This window comes from Phalangium opilio, unplaced genomic scaffold (genome assembly GCF_054372755.1).
Source record: "Phalangium opilio isolate 3A_F unplaced genomic scaffold, DU_Popi_V2 ptg000013l_1, whole genome shotgun sequence".
NCBI classification, from domain to species: Eukaryota; Metazoa; Arthropoda; class Arachnida; order Opiliones; family Phalangiidae; genus Phalangium; species Phalangium opilio.
Window position 1 is genome coordinate 15,617,903 of NW_028324148.1, and position 19,665 is coordinate 15,637,567.

The window sequence follows — 19,665 nt, forward strand, 5'->3', positions numbered from 1 at the left end:
TTTTATAAATTTAGTTGAAAAATTCCAGGAGTTTCATTTTATAAAATTAGTTGAAAAATTCCAGGAGTTTCATTTTATATAGTTAATTTGAAAAGGTTAATGAAAATTCCAGGAGTTTCGTTTCATATAATTAATTTGAAAAGGATAATGAAAATTCCAGGAGTTTTGTTTCATATAGTTCGAAAAGGTTAATGAAAATTTCAGGCGTTTCGTTTCATATAATTAATTTGAAAAGGATAATGAAAATTCCAGGAGTTTTGTTTCATATAGTTTGAAAAGGTTAATGAAAATTCCAGGAGTTTCGTTTCATATAGTTTGAAAATGTTAATGAAAATTCCAGGAGTTTCGTTTCATATAGTTTGAAAATGTTAATGAAAATTCCAGGAGTTTCGTTTCATATAGTTTGAAAATGTTAATGAAAATTCCAGGAGTTTCGTTTCATATAGTTTGAAAATGTTAATGAAAATGACAGGAGTTTAATGTATAAAATGAGTTGCCAAAATAAAAATAAGATAGGGTTGGGAGTTTCATTTTCCATGAGTTTAGATTAACATAATTAGTCACAAAGTTGGGAGTTCCAGGAAAATTATTGAATGTTAAAAAAAACAATATTCAAAGCACATTCCACAAGTTTCAATTTGTAAAATTAGTCCAATAAAGTATTTTACAAAATTAGTTAAAAAAGGTTATTTAAAGTTAGTTAGTTGAATTCCAGGAGTTTAAATTATTAAAATTGTTAAAAGCCAGAGAATAAATTGAATTAAGTCCATAAATTAAATTTCAGTTTAAAAAACTAAAATTAGTCCAAAAGACGGATGTTTCAACAAAAGTATATAGAATAAAACCCAAAAAGTACACTTTGTTTAAACTTGCTGGCGCCCTGTAATATGAGAAGCCCGCCCCTAACTCCTCTACCAAAAGAATAGAGCTATATCAGTTGAAGGGGGGAAACGTCACAGTTGGGCCTGCCAATAAACGGAGCCGGTTTTCACCCTCCCTCCGTGCGGGCCGCTGAAGAACTCTCTGCTAAATTTCCTGCACAATATGGCGCCTAGGCGGGGACTGGCGAAACCCCGCCTCAAAAGCTCTCCTTTCCCCCCGAATTGAAATAGCTCTATAGTGTCGACCCCCCATCTGAGACTGAGTAGATTACCTTTTGGATGGGCAGCATCACGTACTACTTTCTACAAACCTATTTCCGTCTTGCAGCTCTTCCCTGATTGGTTAGTTCCTGTAGGGGGTTAATTTAGAGGAGGGTATAGTTTTCTAATTTCAGTTTACGCGTCGTCTACAGTTAAAGGCAGCTAGGGCATCGTTAATAAAGTGTACTTTTTGGTTTTATATCTATATACTTTTGATTCTAAATTTCAAAATTAGTCAAAAAAATACTTTAAAGGGTGTTGCAATTTTTGCGTAATATTTGCCAGACTCGATGCCAGTTGCCAATATCAAGCGAGAGATTGAGGAATGTAATGAAACGCGCAATGACTTTGGTGGCCAATTGGACGAAAACACAAATTACCAGGAAAGTTTCTTACCTGCAGAACTGAACGGAATCACCATGGATAAAAACACCATAGCCTTGGCTTCCACATCCGCAATCGTCGGCAATGGCAACACAACCTCCAGCAACAGCGCGCCTGGACCACAAAGTCAGCCGAGAAACAACAATGGTAAGTTCTTTAAACAAGTTACCAGCCCTTTCCTTCCACCCCCGCCTGCACGCCCACTCTGTGTTCTATTTGTAACCCTCCGCCATTCTTCTCAAAGGCGGGAAATAAGCCTTATTTCAAAAATAAAACTAAGCAACCCAACGTGCTTTTGAAAAATCTGGTGAAGACAAATGACTCTTAAAAGTTAAAAATAATATAAAGTCCCCCCCCCGATTAATTTCAAGTTTTTCGCCCTCCATTAATCAAGTCCCCCCCGGATTAATCTCAATCTTCCTTCCCGTCCGTTAATCAAGTCTCCTCCTCCCCCGGATTAAATTCAAGCTTCCCCCCGATTAATTTCAAGCATTTTCCCCCTCCATTAATCAACTCTCCACCGGATTAATTTCAAATTCCCCCCCCCCGATTAATTTGAAGCTTCCCCCCCCCCGGATTAGTTTGAAGCTTTCCCCGCCCCCCCGGATTAGTTTGAAGCTCCCCCCGGATTAATTTGAAGCTTCCCCCCCCCGGATTAATTTCAAGTTCCCCTCGATTAATCAAGTTTCCCCCCGCCCGAATTAAATTTAAGCTTCTTCCCCCGATTAATTTCAAGATGGGATCTTGAAATTAATCGGGGGAAGAAGCCTAAAAGAATTTGGAGCAAAAATTAATTAATATTAATTTTCGCTCCAATTTCTTTCTATGCTTCTAGGTTTCACGAAACTTGGTTATTTCACGTGTGAAATGTGCAATTTTAACACGAACTCGAAGGAAGATTTTCTCGTTCATAACGTACTGCACACGGGAATGTGCGATCAGTGTAATTTTAGTTCGACCAATTCGAGAGTAGTGGCGACGCATCGTGTTAAAAATCACTCCTTTTTGCAATCGGGACAGCAGCGGCTACGTTCCGTGCGCCTACTCAAGTGTGACGCGTGTGATTTCGCGGCCAAATCGGTTTCTTCCTTAACGCGACATAAAAGTGACGTTCACGCGAATCAAGGCGTCTTCCAGCGCGTTCAGTGCGATTTTACAGCCATTAGCGAGACCACTTTATTAAAGGTAAGTTTTACGTGTTCAAATTCACTATAGGCCTAGTAGAATTCAATCTTAAAAAGAGGACAGTTTGACACGGAAACAAGCGGTTTCCAAGGTGGAAATGTGCCCTTTCTAAGATTGAATTATAAGATCACGTGTTCATCTTCACTATAGTAGAATTCAATCTTAGAAAGAGCACAGTTTAACACGGAAGCAAGTAGTTTCCAAGGTGGAAATGTGCCCTTTCTATGATTGAATTACATGATCACGTCACTCACGTGTTCATCTTCACTATAGTAGAATTCAGTCTTAGAAAGAGCACTGTTTAACACGGAAACAAGCAGTTTCCAAGGTGGAAATGTGCCCTTTCTAAGATTGAATTATATGATGTTTACATGATCACGTGTTCATCTAAACTATAGTAGAATGCAGTCTTAAAAATAGTACAATTTCCTAAGATGTTTACATGATCACGTGTTCATCTTAAGTTTTTAACTATAGTGAAATGCAGTCTTGAAAAGAGTACAATTTACTAAGATGTTTACATGATCACGTGAATTGAATTCAATCTTAGAAAGAGTACAATTTCCTAGGTGGAAATGTACCCTTTCTAAGATTGTATTTTAATAAGATAGGCATTTTACTATTAAGCACGCGGTTGTTCACGGTGTTCGCGAGCGTCCTTTTCCCTGTGATCAGTGTCATTTATCGTTTAAACACAAACACATTTTGAACGCGCATCGCAAAACGCATCAGGGTGATAAGCCCTTTAAATGCGACGAGTGCGAATACGGCACTTCGAAAAAGGGCAACCTGATTGTTCACAAACGAACGCACACCGGTGAACGACCATTTTCCTGCGACTATTGCGGTTATTCCTTCAAAGTGCGCTCCGATTTGACCAGACACGTCAAAAGAATGCATACTGGTCAAAGAGCCAAACGGGGCGCCCCCTCCAAACGAAAAATACCCAACAACGCCCTCACGTGATCTACCATTAAGAGTTAAACTTGTGACGTTTCAAGGTGAACGCGTTAAACCTTTCGTGACTTGGTCACAGTCTTTCATTGTGAAAAATTGTCAAGTGACCTACCATTAAAAGAGTTAAACTCGTGACGTTTCACGGTGAACGCGTCAAGGTGTTTATGTTAAATCTTTTGTGACTTCTTCACTACCTTTCATTCTAACTACTGGAACAATTGTGACTTTTGGTCACTATGTTCACTGGCCTACCATTAAAAGAGTTAAACTCGTGACAAATTTGATGATGATATCACGTTGCAGTTTGGCGTTAACCCTTTTGTGACTTCGTCACAACCGGAACAATTGTGAATTTAGGTCACATTAAAGTTCTATCTTTAAATTACGACTAATGACTTGTGACGCGTGATAAACTTCGAAGACGTATGGTTTTCACAACCACGCTTAATAAATGACTCCTATTGACAATTAGTTGACTCGTTTTGTTGTATGACGTCACAATTGTTTGAGACTTGATTGGAAGCCAAGAATGTCAAGTTATTTTTTACAAATGTTTATTAAAAATGTTCATTTAAAAACTTCTCGGTCTTTACTGACTTTATGGTTACCGCGGGAATACATACAGCTAATCGGAATAATTGTGACCATGTTAATTTAACCGCGCGTCACGCCAAATAATTCGGACGCCTTTCTAACTGCGATTTTATTGGTTGGTACTTTATTCGTGAGGTAGAATTCGTCATACATAATGATTAGTCTAGGTAGCTCCTCCAACAAAACCCGCCTAGATACGTTAAGGGAAAACGGCTACACAATGATTCCTATAGGGAGAGGCCAGAGGGGTGTGGCTTAAAATGGCTCATTCCTTTAACACCAAAATGGCGGCGAACTTAACAGAGTGAAAGGCTAGGGGGAGAAGGCTATGCGTCTGGTTATCTAAGCAGGGGCGTGACGATTAGGGGGGGGGGGCTAAATTTTCACCCCTTAAGGCCCCCACTCCGTATTAGCTGAATGTATTCATGGACTTAACAAATTGAAGTATTTCACGATATAATCCCCAAACGAAAGAACCCTTTCAAGAAGATGCTAAAGCTACTATTTAGTGAATTTCAACCCCGATTACTAGCCCGCCTCTTGAGTACCCCCAAAATGGCGTACGGTGATCCTGATGCCATTTGAACAGAAAAACGGCCAACCCTTGAGCCCCTAAAAACTTACCATTACGTTTTTGAAACAAAATTCGAATATCCACGCAGTCTAGCTTCCACATTCGGTCATCAATGCCAACGATTACACGGAGAGTGGTTCCTGTTGGGCGAAAGGCGATTATTGGCGTGGTAGCAGGCAGGCGAATAAAAGACACGACACGGGGAGTTTTACAGCAAGAAGACATTTATTCGTTTCTTACAGCAAACATCTTTGGCTTGAATACTCTGAGTTTTTAGCGCGTTATTCGCGACGCTTTTTTATTTCACTGCAAAAAAAGGCGAAACGCGACAAAAAAATCATGATATTTCTCGTAATAAATTAAAAGCTAAACTACGCCAAATAAACAACTTATTCTTTCTTTCACCAATGGAGTAAGACAATTCGCCTCACGCCCAGACCAGTTCCGAGTTCATTATTGTGCCACGCCCCCTCTGCCAACTAACTTTACACTCTACAGCGACTTCCGTTAAAAAATAAGTAGACAAAAACAAGCTGCACCTGTAGAAAGGGTGAACCTGGTCTACTTACTTCACTTTTCATCAATTAAGAAATAAAAAAATGCTTAGAACTGAACTGAACTGAACTCCATTCTTAAACTCCGGGAACTGGCACGCTAAGCTAATTTCGGCAATAGAGACTACATGACGTATATACACGCCCTCTTATCTCTTACCTCATTGGTTCTGGCGGCCATATTGGAGGTCGTCATGCACCTTCGACATTTTGCTTATAGAACTATCTCAGAATCCTTAAGTGTGACGTCACCCTTGCTATTTGCTTATAGAATTACCGAAACGGTACCAAACATGGCCGCTAACTTCCAAAGCTAAGCCTTTGCCGTTTTACCTAGGCACTGACGTGACGTCACTTGACGACCCCAATTATAACGTGACGTGAATAGACTTTTCTCCCTGTCAAGTAGCTCACTTTTGACCAAATTATACCTTATAATGGCGGAGGATTACTTAGCCATTATAAGGTATAGGCGCGTTCAGTGCGAATCATCGACTCCATCAGTTGGTTTTCATATTATATAAATGTATATATATATAAATTGTTTTTTTTTTATACACTTTTTTGGAATTCTGACAAAGAATGATGAATATACATAGATTATAACGTTAGAAAGGCCAGCCAATTTTCAACGTCGTCCTCCTTTTGTCTATTGAAGTCATTCCTAGTGTCCAAATATATACTCTTCGTTTCCTTAAGATTTAGAAAAAACAAAATGGTCGCTGGGGCCGATTCTAAAAAATGTCTACGGGAAACGGCGAACTGCTGCTTCGATAAAAACCGGAAGTTCATTAAAAGGGAACTCGATCGTCCATATTATAAAATACACGGAAATAAAACGTACTACAATGAGTGTATTTCGGATTTTTGGGCGGTGGTCCTTGAGGGAGGGGGCGTTCCCTTGTGGGAAAGGGGGAGTTTCCTCGAGGGAGGGGGGGCGTTCCCTTGTGGGAAAGGGGGCGTTTCGTCGAGGGATAAGGGGCGTTTCCTCGAGGGAGGGGGAGTTTCCTCGTGGGATAAGGGGCGTTTCCTCGTGGTAAAAGGGGCGTTTCCTCGTGGTAAAAGGGGCGTTTCCTCGAGGGAGGGGGAGTTTCCTCGTGGTAAAAGGGGCGTTTCCTTGAGGGAGGGGGCGTTTCCTCGAGGGAGGGGGAGTTTCCTCGTGGGATAAGGGGCGTTTCCTTGAGGGCGGGCGGAAGGCGGGCCCAAATCGTTCATAGGAGTGATTAACTTAACGAGGTAAGGCACTATGATTTCTCTTTTGGGGAGGTTCTTGTTTTTAAAGAGTTGACTCGATTCCCGCATTCAATACGTCATCAGCGCGTAGAGTGGCGCCGCCACCGTTACAAGCGCCGTGACTGTCTTGACTCGTAGAATCACTGTCGTTGCTGTGCGGACTCGAATAGGTCGCCGCCTCTTGCAACCTCATTAACATGTTGAGCTGATTGATATCAATTTCAAATTCAATTAGACCTACTTTTAAGGTAACCAGAATTGTGGCCTAGTTAGTTTTCAAAAGATATCTCACCAAAGGATCCGTTTCCACGTCACTTCCAGCCGCGTGCGCGTTCTTGTTGGCTCCGATTCCTCCGGGTCCCGGGTGACCTTCGTAGCCGACGTCCTCGGGTCGAAGACGCAAGAGTTGGGGCCAATCGCGGGAACCGGGCGAGCAACTCCAGGGGTAGCTTTCCAAAACCCAAGCGGCTGGATCCTCCCAAGGGGCGCGCCTCCCGTACAACTGCAATCCCTCTCGCACCGCCTCCAACAAATAGGGCACCACGCTGTAGTTCCACAAGTCCGTGAACCAAACTCGCGAGGCGTTGACGTCTAAAGGACACGATAGGAACAGTCGGGGTCCGATCGTGACATCCGATGAACTGTGCGTTTCTAAGAATTTGTTCAGTTGTTGCCACACTTTGGGCATCCAATCGACCATCTTGGTCAGTTCCGGGTTGCGACTTCCTTGACGGATTTCTTCCTCTAGAAGTTTACGACGAAGGAAACGACCCAAGAAACCTTTGACGGGTTCCATATGATTGGCGCACAGCACCCACCTAATCACGTCAACCCCCCCCATCACTTAGTTTAACCATTCTAAGCCATAAAGGGTGGTAGGACCGAAGAACAGTGGGACATGGTTCCATGGGCAATCAATTTTGAGTCTTTGTATCTTGGAGTCAAGTGACTATGACGCAAAGTTGTTGAGGGCCAAATGCCACAGAACATTTTCAACTCAAATTGGACCATAGAACGCACTGGACTTTGGCTCTACCACGTGTACCACCATCCCTTTTGAAACACCCTTAACACCCTAATTATACAAATAACTGACCTGAAATTGTGATGAAGTTGTAGATTTGTGGTTGAACAGGTAGCTTGGTTCATGGTTCCGATAATAAAAGGACTGAAAGGATTAAAAGAAGGGTTTTTGTAGTACCTGGATTGAAAAGCGCTTAGGTGACCGTAAGTGGGGGGAGAGAGAGAAAGGCTAACCACTTGTGATATTTGGCACTCAGGAAGCCGTTGAAGACTTCGCCCAAGGATCCGACATGGTGCAGGTTATCCAGGATGATGACCGTCGGCAAGTCACCGGCTTCGCTGCTTTCGCATTGCTCGGCCACATTCGACAGATACTGACGCAGTTCCTTGGCCGATTTATGGTCGACGCTAAACGTGGCCACCGTTCCCGGCACCGAATCTTTCCCGTTCTTTAATACTAAGAATTCGGCCAGTTTCTGAGCCAAGTAAGTCTTCCCCGTCCCGCTGGGTCCGCATAAGATAATCCTTCGATGTTCCGTTAAGAGGGACACGTAACGCTGAACGATCGACTTTGGGATCAAAGTCTCGAACGCTAAGGCGTCAACCGAGTTTTGCTTCGTTCCTACAGAATGTCATCCAAGGTTTACTACTACGTTCGCCCCACAAAGTCTGCTACGTTCGCCCCACAAAGTCTGCTAAGTCCGCCCCACAAAGTCTGCTAAGTCCGCCCCACAAAGTCTGCTAAGTCCGCCCCACAAAGTCTGCTAAGTCCGCCCCACAAAGTCTGCTAAGTCCGCCCCACAAAGTCTGCTAAGTCCGCCCCACAAAGTCTGCTAAGTCCGCCCCACAAAATCTGCTAAGTCCGCCCCACAAAGTCTGCTAAGTCCGCCCCACAAAGTCTGCTAAGTCCGCCCCACAAAGTCTGCTAAGTCCGCCCCACAAAGTCTGCTAAGTCCGCCCCACAAAGTCTGCTAAGTCCGCCCCACAAAGTCTGCTAAGTCCGCCCCACAAAGTCTGCTAAGTCCGCCCCACAAAGTCTGCTAAGTCCGCCCCACAAAGTCTGCTAAGTCCGTCCCACAAAGTCTGCTAAGTCCGCCCCACAAAGTCTGCTAAGTCCGTCCCACAAAGTCTGCTAAGTCCGCCCCACAAAGTCTGCTAAGTCCGCCCCACAAAGTCTGCTAAGTCCGCCCCACAAAGTCTGCTACGTTCGCCCCACAAAGTCTGCTACGTTCGCCCCACAAAGTCTGCTACGTTCGCCCCACAAAGTCTGCTACGTTCGCCCCACAAAGTCTGCTACGTTCGCCCCACAAAGTCTGCTAAGTCCGCCCCACAAAGTCTGCTAAGTCCGCCCCACAAAGTCTGCTAAGTCCGTCCCACAAAGTCTGCTAAGTCCGTCCCACAAAGTCTACTTAGTCCGCCCCATAAAGTCTACTTAGTCCGCCCCATAAAGTCTACTTAGTCCGCCCCATAAAGTCTACTTAGTCCGCCCCATAAAGTCTACTTAGTCCGCCCCTAAGATATGTCCAGCCAATTAAGTAGGAGGAACCTTACCTTTAATGACCACTTGAATGTCGGAACTCTCGCCGACAAAGTATCCGCAAGGAAGAAGTTCCGGTAACTCAGTTTCTACAGACGAAATAAGTTAAAATCCGAACTTCTTCAACAGGGACAAAGTAATTGTAAGTAGTACCTTTGGAACGCGCGATATCTCCTATGTGGTAACTGAAGACGCTTTCGGCGTTTAAACCCAAATTGGAAACGGGGTCCACCCTTAAGACGTATTCCTGCACGCGACAATAACGTTTCAATGGTGGGGACATGTATTACGCGGGAGAATTAGGGTGTGCGCGTCATACCTTGAAAGTTCTTTTGACGACATTATCTAATAGGTCCCATTTGGTTTTGCCACTGACTACGACCGATCCGATCAAGACTCGGTTATTACCTTGAGTCTTGTACTTGTCGAATTGGCCGTGGCAACCCTGAAAAGCCGAAATGACTACCCGCTTGCCGTCGCGTTCGTTGGCCGCGTCGTTTAGGTAAACGTCTGCGATAATAACGGCAAGCCACTAAGTACTTAACGCGGTTTAAAGATAAGGGGGGGAGGTACTTACCGACGCTTTGATGTTCCGATTGCTCAGACACACTGAGTCTCTTATCGAGACTCTCGACGCTATTCCGTAAAGGTAAGGAACTCTGAGACGACGCCAAGGACTTACTGGAAACAAGACGTTGAAGACGTTCGTTGTCTTGCTTTAAACTGGACATTTCGTTCTTGGGGGATAATGGATGACCAAGATTAAGGCCTCACTCTCCAATAGGGTCAAGGGAGGTCATACTTACTCTTAGTTTATTCAAGGTTTCGCGAAGACCCTCCAACTGATGTGCGGACGTCAATGCCTCCAACCTGATGTCGGTCAGAACCATATCCTTCTCCCTGAGTTGTTTACGCAACTCTTCCGTCTGCTCGTCTTTACTCTCGGTGCCGCTCGACTCACTGTCCCTCCGATGACGCGTCCCCCTTAACATGGCCGCCAGATGAGCGCTAAGTTCCATCCCACCAAATTAAAGCCACAAAGAAACGGGGGGGGGGGAGAGAAACCAAGCTAAGGTACTTACTCGTTCATTTTGGCATTTTCGGCGGCAACTTTGTTGTTGACGTACTGATTGGTGGGCGCTCCGTTACCGTAGTTCCCTAAAAGGGGTGAATTGGGCGTGGAAGAATCCGATTGGAATTGTCTGGGGTCCTCGACGTCCGAGACGGAGCCGTGACGATTCTTCTTGCTCCGAGAGAAGGCCTTACTGAAGGAACTCCTCAACTGGAACGCGACCCAAAGAGTGTCAGTGTCACTCACGTTGTTGAGTGGAGTGGACTTATCGGGAGACTTACCCATCCCTTCTTGGACTTTTTCTTCTTATTGGCGTCATCACCGGACTTGGAGGCGGTGCTGGTGGCGCTCGAAACCGAGTTGACGCTGGAGACAGAGTCCGTCGAAAGTTGCCGCGAGATACGGTGTTCCTGCAGGGCTGGGGAATGATACATACCAACTTTTGTCAGCGAAGAAAGCAAAAATTGAACAGAGGTTAAATAAGATGATGACCCGCTAATTACTAATTACTAAGACCTAATGATGATGATGAATGGTGGTGGTGGTGGTGGTCAGGTTCCGCTAAAATAATTAACATTCACCCACCTGGGAACACCCGGGTGTCAAGCGACAAGCAGACCCCCCGCTTTTAAAAACGCACCCAAGAAAAACCAAGGCAACTTTTCATGATTTGCCACAAGGCGTTCATAATTAAATTAATTGACGTTAACTTAATTAATCTAAAACTTAAAAACCAAGCCAAAACGCCACCCTGTATAAGCCAAGCTACCAGACTTAATCGCACCTTTCTATAGTTCTGACGTTTTTAAAGTGACGCCAAGAAAACAAATACCAACCATTGAAGGGATAATAGTCAAATGACTTGTCGTTTTTTTTTTGAAAATTTTCGAAAATAAAAGTACAGAACGGTCACTACTATCCCTTTAAAGGAGGCGTGGATGGGGAAAGGGAACTAGGACCAATGGTTAGTTCAGGTTAGAAGGGAAAGGGGAGTGGCCTTTGCAAGCTAGCGTTGCCGGCGGGGCAGGGAGGGGGGCGGCTCACCGGAGTCTTTAGTGGTGTTAAAAGTGTGCCTGCGCACTAATTGAGGGGCGGAGGTGATGTTGGTGATGGGTGCGGGAGAGGGCGTACTTCGTTGCACGGCTTGCATGGATTGCAGCGCCGCCTTCGTCAGACCCGCCTCCGCGCTCTGTTTCTTCAACGCCTCGATCGTCGTTCGCAATTCCATCAATTCGGAGTCCTACCACCGAAGACGTAAAATGATTTAGACGACGTTAACTACCACGATATGGTGCTGATTCTTCTTGATTTAAGTACGTGCATACCTTTTGTTCGGCGCTGGCTGTCAAATGTTGCAATCTAGTTGTCATGTTCGAAAGGCTTTGTTCGAAGGCCGCTACCATGTGCGCCTAAAACCCATAAACAACAGAGATAATTAACTAAAAGATATTATATTAGAGAAAGTGCCTTGTTTGTTTGTCTGCGTGTTTTGCTCTTTATTATATCATTCCCCATCCCCAATATGATAAACCAAATATCAGTAACGTTAGCGAAATTTAGGCTCATTGGAAGTGGTTTGTTTCGAAGGCTGGGACGGAGGGGGTGAACCCCTAGCCATTAAGAACGCATGCAGCGGGGGAGGGTAAGGTTTTTTGATGCACGTCACACGCACGTGCTGAGAAAAGGCGTGGTTCAAGGAAGCTTAGCTTAGTTCGTTTGATTTCGAAAACTAGTACTTCGTGGAATTGGCGAGCTGCTATCTCGCGAAAAGAAACAAGGACGAAGTGTCCAGTCCCATTCCATACGGAGTCTTTGAATCTTGGAGTCACGTGGTGCCTGTGACGTATTTCAAATAATTTTTGCCTACTTTACAGTCCCTTTGAAAAACGTACTCGAAACGTACGTAAACGAAATTTCAAAATTCTTCACAATTGACTTCTTTAGCGACATAAATTAACACCACCAAGTCTTAATTAATTTGAAATTAAAAACCAAGGATAACGTCTTGTATTTTCACTTTGGTATTGTTCGCCTGTCACTCCATTTATTCTTTAATAACTTATTGAATTTCTTTGAGAAAAATCGAAGGAAAGCCTTCGATTTACTCTTTTCTCTCAAAGATTAAATTAACTTCAAGGTCAACGGGTTTACAGTCATTAACAGGAAGTAAGGTTAACTTGGTAAGCGAAATGTTTAGCATATTTTGGGGCGTACCTACACTCTCACTCTTGATAGTCAGGCGACACTAGTGAAGCGATTAAACAAATTGGTAAAAAATAAAAAGAAATACAAGTCATTTTCCAGATTGAGATATTCCGATTTCGGCTACATAGTGTAGCAAGCAGCGTCGGTTATGGCCGAGGGGCGGGTCACCCACCACCACTCGCCGCCGATTTCACGCACGCTAGCACCCTTCAAACATTTTTTATCTCTCCCCTGCTGAAATAATAACCATTGGGCCACCCAGAACCGAAGAAAAAAGGTTTTCCCGTGTAAAATCAAAATCGACATTAAATATTTCACCCACCAGAAGAAACAAAGGAATGTTTAGCATTTCTTACAACGCGGCGTCGCTTTGGCGTACCACAGAATAATCATCATATTATACAAATGTGTTCAAAAAAGGTGGTACGACCGATCTTGAACAACTTCTATGGCCAGTAAGATACACCAGGGATAGATTTAATTTTAGAAGTAGGAATGGAGAACGGTTAGTATTTACTTCAGTCCGACTCATAGACCACCCAGTATAGAGCCCCTCCTTCCAACACGTAACGAAAATTTCAAATTATCTTATTGGCTCGCTTAAACCACGTTTTGATGACGTTACTGACGGGGACGGTGGTAGAAAATACATAATTCCTTTTTACCTCTGTCGCTCGCTATGACCCTCCCGCCCTCCGTCCCGTGGAAGGGGGTCCGGGACTTCGACGCGCGCCCACATTACTCTGTTCTCCATTCCTGCATCTAAAATTAAATCTATCCCTGGAGACACCTAACACGAGTTAAAATCTATGCTTTTAAAAATTAACCAAAATTAAAATACTTAAACTTAATTGTTCTTAATGAAACTTCAACGGTTTAACATTGGATAGTTACTGGTTAATTTAAAAGAATCGAGAAACGTAACTTCGCTGTGGTTTTACGATATTTGATTGAGAGGACCACGAAATAACAATTAATGCTTTTTCTATGGGACGCTAAGCCTTTTTTTTTTTTGTAAAAAAACTGTCCAATTATTTTGTTTAACATAACGCGTTGAACCGCAAAGATTACGAGCCTAATTAGGATGGAATTATTTAATTGACTCTCGCTGAGACATTCTTTAATTTTTTATTCTTTCAAGGACTATTAGATATTATGCTAAGTAACGGGGGCTATCCCTTCACGAGAATATTTAAATGACTTCATTTTATTCTGTTTGGGCGTTTTCTACAGGGATGTTTATTCACGCGTATTGTCAGGGCTCCCAGCTTCCTATGGTTATTAGGGGGTGACCTTGGTCCAGCTGCGGTGTAACCCGATCGACGACCAGAGGAGTGTAGCGGCATCTGACTACGGAACTTACTTATGGCTGTCACCATAGATGCCAATTTAGAAAAAGAACTTCAAAACAACCCACGCTGCAAATGATTACAAACAAGGATGTTCCAATCAAGTCGCGCCAATCTACGATATCATTCCTTAAATAATTCCTAAGTAGAGCGCTACGTTTTTTGGGCGCTCCCTCAACCTTGGAACCGAATTCATTGAAGAAACAATTTCCTTCTACCCAGAGAGAATACACAGCGAGAGGAGTCGAAACTAAGCTTAAGAAGGTCTGCCTCTGTATTTTAGGTTTTTACTTCATTCATTTTAGACTGTGCTTTTGGTTCATGGTTTCTCTAACATACAGGGTGTTGGTGTTAGGTGTGAGGTACAATGGGAGGGTTCTTTGGGCAATCAATCCTATGACCGATTTTACCCCCTCCCCCGAGGGAGAGGGACAACCCCCAACACAAGTTACGAACATCTAGACATTCTATATTTAGATGCGACTATACTTTCAAAAGCGAAAAATTGTTTGCACTAAAGGGGGTTTCTACCGTTACCCCAGTGTTGCCAGGTCGTTGATGAGTCGAGAGATTGCTAGCAAGGGAGAAAGGCTAGCAAGCAACTTGACTCAAAGAGGGCCTGACAACACCGCGCTTCAGTGAGAGGGGAAGGAGTTTTACGTAGTCCCAGCAGTGAAAACTATCTATGTCGAAAAATGTTTCCTAAAATTATATCAACAACAAGAGTTGGAAGCATATAGCCTAGGTGTGGGGAGATAAAGCGACTTGATTTATACTTAGATCAGCCTGGAGAGTCAAAAGAAGTTGTCGCGACACCCAAGATTAATTAGGTTTATAGTTAATTGAATAACGCCAGTAACATCCAAGTAGGTTACGACTCTAGAATGGCAGATTCGCATAAAAATATGAAAGGAACTATTTTAGAATCCAATAATAAAAATATAAAATGGCCGCCGCAGCCGCCTTTCAAAATGTTTGATAGGACGGTATTTGGTAAAGAGCAAATTTGTTCTCGATTTGATTTGAGAAAGAATTTCTTTTGACGGAGGCGTGTAAGCGGGTTGGTGGGTGGGTGGGCATTGTTCTTCAAGGAAAGACACTGACTGCATGACGCTCTCTTTTTAAACTAGTTTCTCAATTGATCTTGTTTCCCCCGGGCCCGGGGAGGGGGGACGCTACAACACCCGATAAACGGGTAATTCGAGCTCCAATGATACTTGACAATATATTCCAATAAGAAGACGAAGCCGCCGCCGCTTGCATTTCATTTCATTCCACGAGGGGCCCTCACACTAGGCGCAAATAAATGCAACGTTAATAACGCGTCAAAATTGAAGACCTCTACCCCGAGTTGTCACTTTTCCATCCACCAATTAGCCACTAAATTAGGCCGTTGACATTTTTGGTTATCATTGAATCTACAGAATAATGCACTAGAGATCCTACTTGTCCCATAATCTCTCATAGTGGGTTTTTACGTTTCAAATATCTTGGGAAAGAATACAAAAACAGTAGGATAGTTAAAAAGGGTAATTATGGGACTGGGTTCTATCTGAAATCAACTTAGAGTCAAGAATCAGAATGTTGTAACTCCTATGTCCGATTTTTCCCCATAACCCATAGGGGAAACCCCTAACACTAGTTAAGAACATTCATTGGACTGTTTCACGGACGACCTCTTGCGCATCGTCTTTCACTTATTATAACTTCAATGCTTATCTGTGGCGTTGACGGGTTTTACCTGTACTTGCGGACAAGAAGGTGGTCTCCGTTTACGGTCGTACCAATTGACAACTTTGGATTCTGGTGTCCACGATGTTTGTCGCTGCAGGGTGGTGTCGATGCGCAGAAAGTCTAAACAGCGCGCGGGATGTCCGGCGGCGCACGTGTAACAACGGCCACAACCCCCGATGGAGCATTCCCAAAGGGGCTCCAATTTCATGGGCCAATCACCCACGGAACACGTGCTCGAACGATGGTTCTTGTTGTACGCGTTACGCTCCCTAAGTAATTTTCACAACAACGACTATCAGATCAAATCTCAGAGACGCACCAACCGAAAAACAGTCTGACCAAAGACTTTGGGGTGCGAGGATGAAGTAGCTTTAACGGGAAGGCCATAGCTACATCATCATGATTAATTACCGACAAGCAGACTGGCCGAAGACTTTTGGCCGCCATCTTGGGGGTAATTCCAATTAATGGTGCGACGACGGAGTTTATTTGACCAGACGTCGTCATTATGGTATTAAGGCTAACTACCGACAGGCCGATCATAGCCAAACCAAAGACTTTCGGCCGCCATTTTGTGGGTAATTCCCGTCAATGGAGTAGCTATGACAGGACAGCCATCATCACTGCATTAAGATATTTTTGTCAGACTGGTGTTTTGGGGTTGACAGTCTATGAGAATTGATAAAAGGAACTGCTTCACACCTAACTAATTTGTTTGGCGGAGGATTGTTGAGTCGCTTCTGGTAGCAGCAACAACAAACGCCGCAAGGATGCAGCGTCACATCGACCACAACATTATTATTATCCACTTTGCTCGTCCCTTCGTTTTTGTTGTTGTTGTTTATGTGATTGGACTGAAGGTTGTTAGAATCACGTCGCTGTTGGTTCCGATGTTTGTCCAACTCGAGAAGAGTATCGATGGACTTTCCTAGCTGAAGAAAGTTGTCGATGGAGTTATCGTTCAATTTAGAGGACGAAATAAGTTTCTCCTCGGAAAAAAATTTGGGAATGTCGCCCGCACGGTTGGCCTCCGAGTACTTGTCGAGGAGGTTTATTTCGGGGTTCTTGGGGGCGGGGTTTCCTTGGGGGTTAGAAGCGGAGCCGCCGTAGAAATCGGGCAAATCTCGGGAACCCCCGAATAAAGAGATTCTCTTGTCCGACTCGATGCAAGAGTGGGCGTCTTCCACGCTATCCAGACCTAAATTTTGACGCCAAACACTCGGCTCATAATACCGCTCACAGCAGACCAACGTACCATACATTCTCATTAACATTGCCATCAAATGATTTTTATCGCGAACTGCAATTAAGTCCGCTCAAATACCACCCTGATATTAACTTCTCAATCGTAAGACTAAAGGCCCGTTCAGACTACAATCTTACGTTAACGTCGGTCGCCTATAATTAATTTCGTTTCGGTACCTTCATTTCTCTGTTCAGATACGCCACAGCAGAAGACTCGCGTATATTTTTGAGTCAAGACATTTGAATACCAACAACGACTTCATCGACGTGAAGGTAAGATTATAGTACTCTAGTCTGAATGGGCCTTGACTCTAAAGCCTGTCGCCGGTCAACCGGTGACATTATATAGCATCATACCCGTGGGACGCGTCAATCTCTGCCCAGGCTTACGAAAGAGAGAAGTCATTCAATGACAATGATAGGAGAGATGGTTGTTGCGTTTATTGCAGTTGTCGTATATACCGTAGAAAGTTGCTCCGTCTTGACTCCGAGTGTAGACTTTCCACTTGGATTCTTGGAGTTGTCGCGAGGAGGCGAAAGTGGACAAGGAGGATCGATTGTCGTTGAGGTGAGTCCTGAGCGAATACAGATTGTTGTTACTGACAGTCCGGTCGCTACTGTCTTCCAAGCGTCGCTTCTTCTCCCAGCTTTTGCCAGCCTTTTTCCTAAAAGGATGAGGCAGAGAAAAGCTCCGTTGCTCGTACGACGTCCAAGACATCCTCTCCTCGAACGATAGCACTTTCATCAAAATTTAACTTCCGCTTGGTGTCATTCAATTTCAATTTCAAATCCGAGAGATTCTAACTCCATGGCGACAATTGAAGTCTTTTTGTCTCGATAAGTCAGTCACTCGGGGCACGGATGACTGGTAAATTCGAAAATGGTCAGCCACTTAACGGGAGTGACAACCGCAATGGCTCGTCCTTAACACCTTAATTAGGTCGTCTCGCTCGGTTTCAGTTTGTGATAATTCACGCATGCGCTCTTCCTTCAAAACAACGCGCTTTCTTGAAAACCAAATCGACTCCACGAGTTTAAAACGAACCGTTGTATCAAACGCACTTCAAAAACAAACTTTGACGACTTGGAATGGAAATAAACGGAGTTTTCAACTTTTCACACCAAGATCCTTAAGAAGATCTATTACGCGTGAACTTGGGTCACCTTTATAGATTTTCACGCGAGTAAATAAATAACTATAACCGATCTTTGAAATAAAAGTTCAAGCGTGAAATTACAAACGTTGAAGATCTCCGCGAGTTTTGATGGCTTCGACCGATGATTGCTCCACAAACACATGCACAAGCACCAGCAGCACCAGCGAGGCGAATTCACGGGGGAAATAAGTTTGAGAGACTGGTGGTGGTGGTGGTGGTGAACTGCACACATCATTTCGTAATAATAATAATAATTCCATATTGGTATATGAGCGCGAAAAAAGTCAGCCTCTAAAACGCAACGTTCCGCGTACAGCACAGCAGCGCCGACGAAGCCACCGAACCGAACTAAAACTGTACACACCACACATCTCCGAGTCCAACCAAGATGGGAAAAAAGTTTACAGGCCACAAGAAAAAAATATAGAGGGGGGGGGCAAGAAAGAAGAAGGGCTTCTGGCGTTTCTTAAATCGTATCCCCCCTCCCCTCTCCCGGGTATGGGGGGGGACCATCGTAATAGATCTTTGGCAGATCAGAATACGGCACACTCTCTCTCTCTCTACCCCCAAGACATGGATTAACCCAAAGTGCAGACGAAAGACGGACCAACTTTCGGAAACTTTATAAGGAAAGAAAGAAGGGCCAGGGACTAGTACACTGGCACTTTGATGTTGGTAGATAGCATTGAGAAGGCCGTGCACCAGAGAAACGGAAAAGACGAGGTCTCGAGGACGCCAAGCGCGAGAAACGATATTTTTATGACGTTCGTTCAACTTGAGTGTATAGCGAAGACAACACTAAAATACCATAGATTCTTAGGGGATGGCTTCCCGAGTGTCACTACGCTATAGAGTTACTTTGATAATAATTTGAGTACCAGGGCAACTTTAACCATATATGCACTTTCTTTCTTCAGTATACGCGTTTTCGTCCCAAATAGAATTAACGACTAGACTTTGGGAACATTATGAGTTACGTCATGACGTCAAACGGGACGGGACAAATAAGTAATTATCGCATCTGTCACCGGACAAGAATAGATTCACTTTGTTTTTACACCTGACTTCGAAATCATTTGGTCATCATCATTTGCGGCTTTTTTTATTTCCTGGAATGCATACAGCCACTAGGAATAATTGTGACCTCATATCCCCATGTTAATTTCTATGTGGGCCGGGCTTGAGAACTATTCGTCACGCCTCTTAATTCTGACATCTTTCTAAGTTATTTGAATTCATTGGCTAGGTAAAATTCGTATCATGCATAATGAATAATCCTGCACTTCTCATGAAGACCGCCTAGACACGTTGAGTGAAAATGGGTACGCTATGATTCCTAGTAGCTATATGTATTCCTGCTTTCACTAAGTTATAGTGAGAAGCCCCTCGCTTAATTTAGAGTGACACTGAGTTCAGAATGTCGCGTCGTAGTGTAGTAGAAACCGAAATTTTGAGATTCTCTTATCGGGTCGAAACATATTAGTGGTGCAGCAAGGCACTGGACGAGTTTTACAAAGGCCTTTTTATAGCAACAACAGAACAGACACCCCCGAGATATAATACGGGCTTCCTTAACCCTAAAGCTATAGGACATAAAGATCGCTGCTTCGACCCCAGACGAGGGGGGCCTCAGCCTCAATAACACCAGTCATTTTCCCTTCAAATTCAAAGCTCCTAGAGTTTTAACCCCCCATTGAAAGGCGAGAGCTTGCGCCCTTTC

The 19,665-nt window shown here is 43.8% G+C and overlaps 4 protein-coding genes across 15 annotated transcripts in view; 1 reads left to right on the top strand and 3 right to left on the bottom strand.

Moving 5' to 3' along the window:
• LOC149709557 (uncharacterized) overlaps positions 1 to 1,678 on the bottom strand; it is a 27,870-nt gene extending 26,192 nt beyond the window's left edge. The window contains exon 1 of the mRNA XM_089864928.1: positions 1,539 to 1,678. Coding sequence (XP_089721054.1) covers positions 1,539 to 1,578 — 40 coding nt within the window. The 5' untranslated portion in view covers positions 1,579 to 1,678. The remainder of the gene's footprint in view (positions 1 to 1,538) is intronic.
• LOC149709558 (uncharacterized) overlaps positions 1 to 4,248 on the top strand; it is a 5,320-nt gene extending 1,072 nt beyond the window's left edge. Inside the window, exons 5-7 of the mRNA XM_089864922.1 lie at positions 1,428 to 1,673; positions 2,362 to 2,711; positions 3,339 to 4,248. Of these exons, the coding sequence (XP_089721048.1) occupies positions 1,428 to 1,673; positions 2,362 to 2,711; positions 3,339 to 3,677 (935 nt within the window). The 3' untranslated portion in view covers positions 3,678 to 4,248. The remainder of the gene's footprint in view (positions 1 to 1,427; positions 1,674 to 2,361; positions 2,712 to 3,338) is intronic.
• Positions 4,249 to 5,042: 794 nt separating this feature from the next.
• sick (sickie) overlaps positions 5,043 to 19,665 on the bottom strand; it is a 140,260-nt gene continuing 125,637 nt past the window's right edge. For 8 of the 12 annotated variants that reach the window (XM_089864912.1, XM_089864920.1, XM_089864910.1 and 5 more), the window contains 13 exons: positions 11,581 to 11,664; positions 11,300 to 11,495; positions 10,537 to 10,673; positions 10,266 to 10,465; positions 9,990 to 10,191; positions 9,761 to 9,920; positions 9,503 to 9,693; positions 9,337 to 9,430; positions 9,198 to 9,272; positions 7,881 to 8,268; positions 7,720 to 7,791; positions 6,916 to 7,441; positions 5,043 to 6,828 (listed from right to left, as the gene is read on the bottom strand). In XM_089864912.1, coding sequence (XP_089721038.1) covers positions 6,667 to 6,828; positions 6,916 to 7,441; positions 7,720 to 7,791; positions 7,881 to 8,268; positions 9,198 to 9,272; positions 9,337 to 9,430; positions 9,503 to 9,693; positions 9,761 to 9,920; positions 9,990 to 10,191; positions 10,266 to 10,465; positions 10,537 to 10,673; positions 11,300 to 11,495; positions 11,581 to 11,664 — 2,487 coding nt within the window. In that variant the 3' untranslated portion in view covers positions 5,043 to 6,666. Of the gene's footprint in view, positions 6,829 to 6,915; positions 7,442 to 7,719; positions 7,792 to 7,880; positions 8,269 to 9,197; positions 9,273 to 9,336; positions 9,431 to 9,502; positions 9,694 to 9,760; positions 9,921 to 9,989; positions 10,192 to 10,265; positions 10,466 to 10,536; positions 10,695 to 11,299; positions 11,496 to 11,580; positions 11,665 to 19,665 lie in introns of all 12 variants that reach the window. The other 4 variants (XM_089864915.1, XM_089864914.1, XM_089864913.1 and 1 more) reach the window with 4 other exon arrangements.
• Positions 15,826 to 18,344, bottom strand: LOC149709560 (uncharacterized). Its single transcript, XM_089864923.1, has 3 exons — positions 17,251 to 18,344; positions 16,246 to 16,741; positions 15,826 to 16,166 (listed from the first exon to the last, which is right to left on the bottom strand). Exons 1-3 carry the CDS (start codon positions 17,531 to 17,533, stop codon positions 16,064 to 16,066), a joined length of 882 nt encoding a protein of 293 aa, XP_089721049.1. The 5' UTR covers positions 17,534 to 18,344; the 3' UTR covers positions 15,826 to 16,063.